The sequence below is a fragment of the Aphelocoma coerulescens genome, chromosome 1A (assembly GCF_041296385.1).
Source record: "Aphelocoma coerulescens isolate FSJ_1873_10779 chromosome 1A, UR_Acoe_1.0, whole genome shotgun sequence".
Taxonomy (NCBI): Eukaryota; Metazoa; Chordata; class Aves; order Passeriformes; family Corvidae; genus Aphelocoma; species Aphelocoma coerulescens.
Genome location: NC_091014.1, coordinates 1,511,112 through 1,520,292, shown reverse-complemented (window position 1 = coordinate 1,520,292; position 9,181 = coordinate 1,511,112). Strand labels below are relative to the sequence as shown.

At 66.6% G+C, this 9,181-nt stretch overlaps 1 protein-coding gene across 1 annotated transcript; it reads right to left on the bottom strand.

Annotated features, from left to right (window-relative positions):
* Positions 1-7,383: 7,383 nt before the first annotated feature.
* LOC138104450 (uncharacterized) lies at positions 7,384-9,152 on the bottom strand. The gene is made up of 4 exons (XM_069003752.1): positions 8,781-9,152; positions 8,554-8,655; positions 7,995-8,120; positions 7,384-7,891 (listed from the first exon to the last, which is right to left on the bottom strand). The coding sequence occupies exons 1-4, from the start codon at positions 9,150-9,152 to the stop codon at positions 7,691-7,693; spliced, it is 801 nt and encodes a 266-aa protein (XP_068859853.1). The 3' UTR covers positions 7,384-7,690.
* Positions 9,153-9,181: the final 29 nt, after the last annotated feature.

Genomic DNA, 9,181 nt, shown 5'->3' with positions numbered 1-9,181 from the left:
GGACTGGGGGGGGTCTATAGGGACTGGGGGCGGTCTATAGGGACTGGGGGGGTCTATAGGGACTGGGGGCGGTCTATAGGGACTGGGGGGGTCTATAGGGACTGGGGGCGGTCTATAGGGACTGGGGGGGGTCTATAGGGACTGGGGGCGGTCTATAGGGACTGGGGGGGTCTATAGGGACTGGGGGCGGTCTATAGGGACTGGGGGCGGTCTATAGGGACTGGGGGGGTCTATAGGGACTGGGGGCGGTCTATAGGGACTGGGGGCGGTCTATAGGGACTTGGGGGGGTCTATAGGGACTGGGGGCGGTCTATAGGGACTGGGGGGGGTCTATAGGGACTGGGGGCGGTCTATAGGGACTGGGGGGGTCTATAGGGACTGGGGGCGGTCTATAGGGACTGGGGGGGTCTATAGGGACTGGGGGCGGTCTATAGGGACTGGGGGGGTCTATAGGGACTGGGGGGGGTCTATAGGGACTGGGGGCGGTCTATAGGGACTGGGGGGTCTATAGGGACTGGGGGCGGTCTATAGGGACTTGGGGGTCTATAGGGACTGGGGGGGTCTATAGGGACTGGGGGGGGTCTATAGGGACTTGGGGGTCTATAGGGACTGGGGGGGGTCTATAGGGACTGGGGGGGTCTATAGGGACTGGGGGCGGTCTATAGGGACTGGGGGCGGTCTATAGGGACTGGGGGGGTCTATAGGGACTGGGGGCTCTATAGGGACTGGGGGCTCTATAGGGACGGGGGGGTCTATAGGGACTGGGGGCTCTATAGGGACTGGGGGGGTCTATAGGGACGGGGGGGGTCTATAGGGACTTGGGGGCTCTATAGGGACGGGGGGGGTCTATACGGGTGACATAGGGGGGTCCGTGTGTGGGGATGGGGGGCGCTGGGGGGTGTATAGGGGATATTCGGGGGACTGCGAGGGCACGGGGTCTATAGGGAGCCAGAGGGCCTATAGGGGATGCCGGGGGGGTCCATAGAGGGCCAGAGGGTCTATAGGACATCAGAGGTTCTCTAGTGGAGTCGGGGGTCTATAGGGTGGTCAGGGGGTCTATAGGGGGGGTCAGTGGGTCTGTAGTGGGGCAGGGGGTTTATAGGGTGGGCAGGGGGTCTATAGGGGGGGTCAGTGGGTCTGTAGTGGGGCAGGGGGTTTATAGGGTGGGCAGGGGGTCTGTAGGGCGTCAGGGGGTCTGTAGTGGGGCAGGGGGTTTATAGGGTGGTCAGGGGGTCTATAGGACATCAGAGGGTCTGTAGTGGGGCAGGGGGCTCTATAGGGGGTCAGGGGGTCCATAAGGGGGTCAGGGGGTCTATAGGACATCAGGGGGTCTGTAGTGGGGCAGGGGGTTTATAGGGTGGTCAGGGGGTCTATGGGGAGGTCGCGGGGGATCAGGGGCTCTATGGGGGGTCAAGGGGTCTATAGGGGGGTCAGGGGCTCCATAGGGGTGTCAGAGGGTCTATAGGACATCAGGGATTCTCTAGTGGGGTCGGGGGTCTATAGGGTGGTCAGGGGGTCTATGGGGGGGTCAGTGGGTCTGTAGTGGGGCAGGGGGTTTATAGGGTGGTCAGGGGGTCCATAGGACATCAGAGGGTCTGTAGTGGGGCAGGGGGGTCTATAGGGGGTCAGGGGGTCCATAAGGGTGTCAGGGGGTTTATAGGGTGGTCAGGGGGTCTATAGGGGGTGTCAGGGGCTCCATAGGGGGGTCAGGGGCTCCATAGGGGGGTCAGGGGGTATATAGGGGGTCAGGGGCTCCATAGGGGCGGTCAGGGGCTCTATAGGGGGGGTCAGGGGCTCCATAGGGGGGGTCAGGGGGTCTATAGGGAGGTCAGGGGGTATATAGGGGGTCAGGGGCTCCATAGGGGCGGTCAGGGGCTCTATAGGGGGGGTCAGGGGCTCCATAGGGGGGGTCAGGGGCTCCATAGGGAGGTCAGGGGGTTTATAGGGGGTCAGGGGCTCCATAGGGGCGGTCAGGGGCTCTATAGGGGGGGTCAGGGGCTCCATAGGGGGGTCAGGGGGTATATAGGGGGTCAGGGGCTCCATAGGGGCGGTCAGGGGCTCCATAGGGGCGGTCAGGGGCTCCATAGGGGGGGTCAGGGGCTCCATAGGGGCGGTAAGAGGGGCCGGGAGCCGCGCGGCACCGGGAGCGGAGCTGTCCGCGGTGCTGAACGCGCGATAGGGGACCGGGGATCTATAGGGGCCTCAGGGGGTCTATAGGGGCCTCAGGGGGCCTGTAGGGGATCCAGAAGCTCTGTAGGGGTGCTGAGGGATCCATAAGGGGGCCAGGGGGTCTATAGGGGCGGTGAGAGGGGGCAGGAGCCGTGTGGGGAGGCGGGAATGGGAGAAGGACCCGGAGATGTCCGGGACACTGAGCACCGGGGGAAAGGGGTCTGTAGGGGATCAGGGGGTCTGTGTGGGGTCAGCGGGTCTATAGGGGCGGTGAGGGGTCCCTAAGGGGCTCAGGGGCTCTATAGGGGCGGTAATAGGGAACGGGAGCCGCGCCTGACCGGGAGCGGAGCTGTCCCTGGTGCTGAACACGGGGTAAGGGACAGGGGGGCTATAGGGGAGTCTGTAGGGGATTCAGGGGGTCTATAATGGGTTCAGGGGGTCTATAGGGGATCCGGGAGCTCTGTAGGGATCCCTAAGGGGCTCAGGGGGTTTATAGGGGATCCGGGAGCTCTGTAGGGGCGCCGAGGGATCCCTAAGGGGCTCAGGGGGTCTATAGGGGATCCGGGAGCTCTGTAGGGATCCCTAAGGGGCTCAGGGGGTCTATAGGGGATCCGGGAGCTCTGTAGGGATCCCTAAGGGGCTCAGGGGGTCTATCGGGGATCCGGGAGCTCTGTAGGGGCGCCGAGGGATCCCTAAGGGGCTCAGGGGGTCTATAGGGGATCCGGGAGCTCTGTAGGGATCCCTAAGGGGCTCAGGGGGTCTATAGGGGATCCGGGAGCTCTGTAGGGATCCCTAAGGGGCTCAGGGGCTCTATAGGGGATCCGGGAGCTCTGTAGGGATCCCTAAGGGGCTCAGGGGGTCTATAGGGGATCCGGGAGCTCTGTAGGGATCCCTAAGGGGCTCAGGGGCTCTATAGGGGATCCGGGAGCTCTGTAGGGATCCCTAAGGGGCTCAGGGGGTCTATAGGGGATCCGGGAGCTCTGTAGGGATCCCTAAGGGGCTCAGGGGGTCTATAGGGGATCCGGGAGCTCTGTAGGGATCCCTAAGGGGCTCAGGGGGTCTATAGGGGATCCGGGAGCTCTGTAGGGATCCCTAAGGGGCTCAGGGGGTCTATAGGGGATCCGGGAGCTCTGTAGGGATCCCTAAGGGGCTCAGGGGGTCTATAGGGGCGGTGAGAGCCGCGTCGGGAGTGGGAGCAGAGCTGAGCGCGGGGGGAGGGGCAGGCGAGGTGTGGGGGCTCGGGGGGTCTATAGGGGATCTACAGGGGCGTTGAGGGGTCTGTGGGGTCGCTAAGAGGGGACAGGAGCCATGCGGGGACCGGGAGCAGAACACAGGGAGGTCAGGGGCTCTATAGGGGATCGGGGGCTCATTAGGGGCTCTATAGGGGATCGGGGGCTCATTAGGGGGGGCAGGGGGTCTATAGGGGATCGGGGGCTCAATAGGGGGTCTATAGGGGATCGGGGGCTCTATAGTGGGGCTAGGGGGTCTATAGGTGGGCCAGGGGCTCTAGAGGGGGGCTAGGGGGTCTATAGGGGATCGGGGGCTCTATAGGGGGTCTATAGGGGATCGGGGGCTCATTAGGGGGGGCAGGGGGTCTATAGGGGATCGGGGGCTCTATAGTGGGGCTAGGGGGTCTATAGGTGGGCCAGGGGCTCTAGAGGGGGGCTAGGGGGTCTATAGGGGATGGGGGGCTCTATAGGGGGTCTATAGGGGATCGGGGGCTCATTAGGGGGGGCAGGGGGTCTATAGGGGATCGGGGGCTCTATAGTGGGGCTAGGGGGTCTATAGGTGGGCCAGGGGCTCTAGAGGGGGGCTAGGGGGTCTATAGGGGATCGGGGGCTCTATAGGGGATCGGGGGCTCTCTAGGGGGGCTAGGGGGTCTATAGGGGATCGGGGGCTCTCTAGGGGGGCCAGGGGGTCTATAGGGGATCGGGGGCTCTCTAGGGGGTCTATAGGGGATCGGGGGCTCTCTAGGGGGGCCAGGGGGTCTATAGGGGATCGGGAGCTCTCTAGGGGGGCCAGGGGGTCTATAGGGGATCGGGGGCTCTCTAGGGGGGCCAGGGGGTCTATAGGGGATGGGGGGCTCTCTAGGGGGTCTATAGGGGATCGGGGGCTCTCTAGGGGGGCCAGGGGGTCTATAGGGGATTGGGGGCTCTCTAGGGGGGCCAGGGGCTCTATAGGGGATCGGGGGCTCAATAGGGGGTCTATAGGCAATCAGGGGCTCTATAGGGGATCGGGGGCTCTATAGGGGGTCTATAGGGGATCGGGAGCTCTCTAGGGGGGCCAGGGGGTCTATAGGGGATCGGGGGCTCTCTAGGGGGGCCAGGGGGTCTATAGGTGTGCCAGGGGCTCTATAGGGGGGCTCTATAGGGCCGCCAAGCGGGGCCGCAGCCATGTGGGGACAGGGAGCAGAGCTGTTCCCAGTGCTGACCATCGGGACCGGCCACTGACCGCGCTGGTGGCCGGAGGGGACACCGGGGAGGGCCCCAAACTGGGGGGCGGGGGAACGGGACCCCCCCACTGTCCCCAGGGCCCTCCGTGCCAGCCCCGTGCCCCATTCCCATCCACCCCGACATTCCCAGGTTCCACCCCGACATTCCCATTCCCATCTCCATCCCTTTGGGGTTTCGGGCTTGGCCACCGGGACGCGGCCCCGCCCCCGCCGGGATTTGGGATTCCAGGAGCTGCCCCGGTGCGGTTCGAGCCCCAATCCATGGGGAAAACATTCCCAAACAACCGAGCGGGATCTTCCCGAGCCCAGGGAGCGACCCCCGAGCTCCCAGCGGGAATTGGGGCTCCGTCCATCCCAAAAAGGACTTCAAAGGATTTTCCAGATCAACCGGGCTCGATGCTCCTTGTGGGTCCTGCTCCGGACGCTCCGGGATTCCTTCAGCCTTTTCCAAGGCCTGAGCGCCCTTTCCATGGGGAAATTCCCAAATCTCGCCCTGCCCCTCCCCCGGCGCAGCCCGAGGCCGTTCCCTCTTTTCCCGGGCTCATTCCCACAGCAGATCCCGATCCCCGCTGCCTCCGGGCAGGAGCTGTGCAGAGCCATGAGGCCATTCCCGATCCCTGCCCGGCTCCCAGCAAAGCTCCCCCGGCCCCGATCCCGGGGCAGATCCCGCTTTTCCCGGGCTCTCCCTGCACGGATCCCTGGCAGCCCCTGCCCAGCCCGGGGGGGCTCGCGGGCCCTTCCCGAGGCACTGCCAGCATTCCGTGGGCAAGGATTCCCGAATTCCAGGATCCCGGGGTGCTGTGGCTGGGAAGGACCTCAAAGCCCATCCCGAAGGTGCCCCCAGAGCCTCCTTTGCTCCAGGCTGAGCCCCTTCCCGGCCCCCCCAGGAGTTTTCCAGGACTTTTCCAGCCCCTTCCGGGCCCCCCCAGGAGTTTTCCAGGAGTTTTCCAGCCCTTTCCCACCTCCCCCAGGAGTTTTCCAGGACTTTTCCAGCCCCTTCCCACCTCCCCCAGGAGTTTTCCAGCCCCTTCCCGGCTCCCCCAGGACTTTTCCAGGACTTTTCCAGCCCCTTCCTGGCTCCCCCAGAATTTTTCCAGCCCTTTCCCACCCCCCCCAGGAGTTTTCCAGGACTTTTCCAGCCCCTTCCCAGCCCAGCTCTCCAGAATTCCAGGCAGGGCCTCACCAGGGCCACCAGCAGCAGAGAAACCTTTGAAAGATTCGGGAAAAATTCGGGAAAATTTCGGGAAAATTCCTCCTGGATGGCGCTGCCCGGGGAAGTTTGGGATCCCCACCCCCGGAGGGATCCCCTGCCCTGCGCAGGCAGCACCTGGGGGGGGGGGGACACCCAAGGGTGCCCTCGAACTCCAAGGGATTTTTCCAAGGGATTTTTCCAGCCTCAATTCCCCGGTGCCCAGCCCCTCCCCCGACGCCGGGGGGTGGCAGCAGCAGCAGCAGCAGCTGGCACGGCGGCGCAGATGCCACCACCCCCCTGTCACCCCCCTGTCACCCCCCTGTCACCCATCTGCCACCCCCCTGTCACCCATCTGCCACCCCCCCGGCCCCGCTCCCGGCGCGTCCCGAGGCTCCGGACGGTGCCGGCCATAATCCGGGCTCGGGGCCGGGCATCGCCAGCCCGGAGCCCCCCGGGGCTGTGCCCGCGGGCCCGGGGGGCACGGGGCAGCGGCCAGGGGGCGCGGGGCTGGCCCCGAGTGGCCGGAGGCCATCGGAGTGGACAGAGCTGGACACGGACATGGGGCGGTCCCGGAGTTTATTGCGGGGGTGGGGGGCACAGGGTGGCCCTGGGGTGGGTTTGGGGTGTCTGTGGGGTGGGCACAGGGCAGGGGGTGTCTATGGGGGGTACTGGGTGTCTGTGGGGTGGGTTTGGGGTGTCTGGGGGTGTCTGTGGGGTGGGCACAGGGCAGAGGGTGTCTATGGGGTGGGTGTAGGGCATCCATGGGGGGCACAGGGTGTCTGTGGGGTGGGCACAGGGCAGGGGGTGTCTATGGGGGTACTGGGTGTCTGTGGGGTGGGTTTGGGGTGTCTGGGGGTGTCTGTGGGGTGGGCACAGGGCAGGGGGTGTCTGTGGGGTGGGTTTGGGGTGTCTGGGGGTGTTTGTGGGGTGGGCAAAGGGCAGGGGGTGTCTATGGGGGGTACTGGGTGTCTGTGGGGTGGGTTTGGGGTGTCTGGGGGTGTCTGTGGGGTGGGCACAGGGCAGGGGGTGTCTATGGGGTGGGTGTAGGGCGTCCATGGGGGGCACAGGGTGTCTGTGGGGTGGGCACAGGGCAGGGGGTGTCTATGAGGGTACTGGGTGTCTGTGGGGTGGGTTTGGGGTGTCTGGGGGTGTCTGTGGGGTGGGCACAGGGCAGGGGGTGTCTGTGGGGGTACTGGGTGTCTGTGGGGTGGGTTTGGGGTGTCTGGGGGTGTCTGTGGGGTGGGCACAGGGCAGGGGGTGTCTGTGGGGTGGGTTTGGGGTGTCTGGGGGTGTCTGTGGGGTGGGCACAGGGCAGGGGGTGTCTATGGGGGGTACTGGGTGTCTGTGGGGTGGGTTTGGGGTGTCTGGGGGTGTTTGTGGGGTGGGCACAGGGCAGGAGGTGTCTGTGGGGTGGGTGTAGGGCATCCATGGGGGGCACAGGGTGGCCCTGGGGTGGGTTTGGGGTGTTTGTGGGGTGGGCACAGGGCAAGGGGTGTCTGTGGGGTGGGTATGGGGTGTCCCTGCAGGCAGTATGGGGTTTCTGGGGGGGGGGGGGGGGATTTGGGGTGTCTGGGGGTGTTTATGGGGTGGGCACGGGGTGTTTATGGGGTGGGCCAAGGCACATGGAGGCATTCAGGGTGTTCATAGGGGCTCAGGGTGTTTATGGGGTGAGACAAGGCACATGGAGGGGCTCAGGGTGTTTATGGGGTGAGCACAGGGTGTCCATAGGGCTCAGGATGTTTATGGGGTGAGCATGGGGTGTTTATGGGGTGGGCACAGGGTGTCCATAGGGCTCAGGATGTTTATGGGGTGGGCTCAGGGTGTTTATGGGGTGAGCACGGGGTGTCCTGGCACAGCCCCCCACATCCCCGCTGCCCTCAGCCCTGCTGGCCCTGCCCGGCCGGGGGGTGGCACTGGGGGGTGTCCCCGTGCCCCGCCGTGCCCGGCTGTCCCTGTGCCAGCAGCAGGTCCAGGTATGCCCCGGAGATCAGATCCCGCTCCCCGATGCCCAACTCCCGCAGCAGCTCCCGCGCCAGGCGCTGCCCGTCCTGCACGCTCTGCTCCGGCCGCAGCACCACCTGCGGCCAGGGGTCACCCAGGGGTCACCCAGGGGTCACCCAGGGGTCACCCAGGGGTCACCCAGTGGTGCCACCCACCCCTGGCACGGCTGTGTCCCCTCACCTCCAGCTCCAGGAAGTCCCCGAGGCCGCACACTCGGTCCAGGTGCAGCCGGGTCTGGCCCAGCAGGAGCAGGAGCCGCTCCTTGGTCACCGTGCCCAGCACGCCCAGGGACTGTGCCAGCACCGCCTGGGGGTGACAGGGGGGTGACAGGGACCCCACAGTGCCCAGGGACGGTGCCAGCACTGCCTGGGGGTGACAGGGGGGTGACAGGGACCCCACAGTGCCCAGGGACTGTGCCAGCACCGCCTGGGGGTGACAGGGGGGTGACAGGGACCCCACAGTGCCCAGGGACCGTGCCAGCACTGCTGGGGGGTGACAGGGGGATGACAGGGACCCCACAGTGCCCAGGGACTGTGCCAGCACTGCTGGGGGGTGACAGGGGGGTGACAGGGACCCCACAGTGCCCAGGGACCGTGCCAGCACTGCTGGGGGGTGACAGGGGGGTGACAGGGACCCCACAGTGCCCAGGGACTGTGCCAGCACTGCCTGGGGGTGACAGGGGGGTGACAGGGACCCCACAGTGCCCAGGGCACCCCACAAGCCCTCACCCCCTGCTCACCTGCAGCCCCTCGGGGTCGGCCGTGGGGGTGATGGTGAAACTGGAGAGTTTGGGGCCGGCGGCGTCGGGGCGCTCGTAGAAAATCAGCTCCCCCCGGCCGTCCTGGGGACAGCGACAGGGACAGGCGAGGACAGGGACAGGCGAGGACAGGGACAGGCGAGGACACGGACCGGTGAGGGACACTCAGAGCCAGGCCAGCCCCCGCAGCCGCCCCTCGCAGCCCTCACCTGTGTCCGGCGCAGCTTGAGCCGCCCCCGCGGCACTCGGAAGAACGTGTCGGTCTGCAGCAGCACCTGCCCGGCACCGGGGCACCCCCGGGGCACCTCCTGCCCCTCACCCGTGCCCTGGACCGGGGCCCGCCCCTCACCGGGACACATCCGGGGCGGCTCCTGCCCTCCATCTGTGCCCTGCCCCGGGGCCTGCCTTGCACCTGGGCACACCCGGGGCGGCTCCTGTCCTTCACCCGCGCCCTGCCCCGGCGCTGGGCACACCCGGGGCGGCTCCTGCCCGTCCCCCGCCCGCCCCAGCAGCCTGAGGGCCGCCCCGAGCACCTCTGCCCGCGCCCTCAGCCGCGCCTTCACCTCCACGTTCCGCCGCATCCCGCCGAGCGCGCCCATTGGCTGCCGCT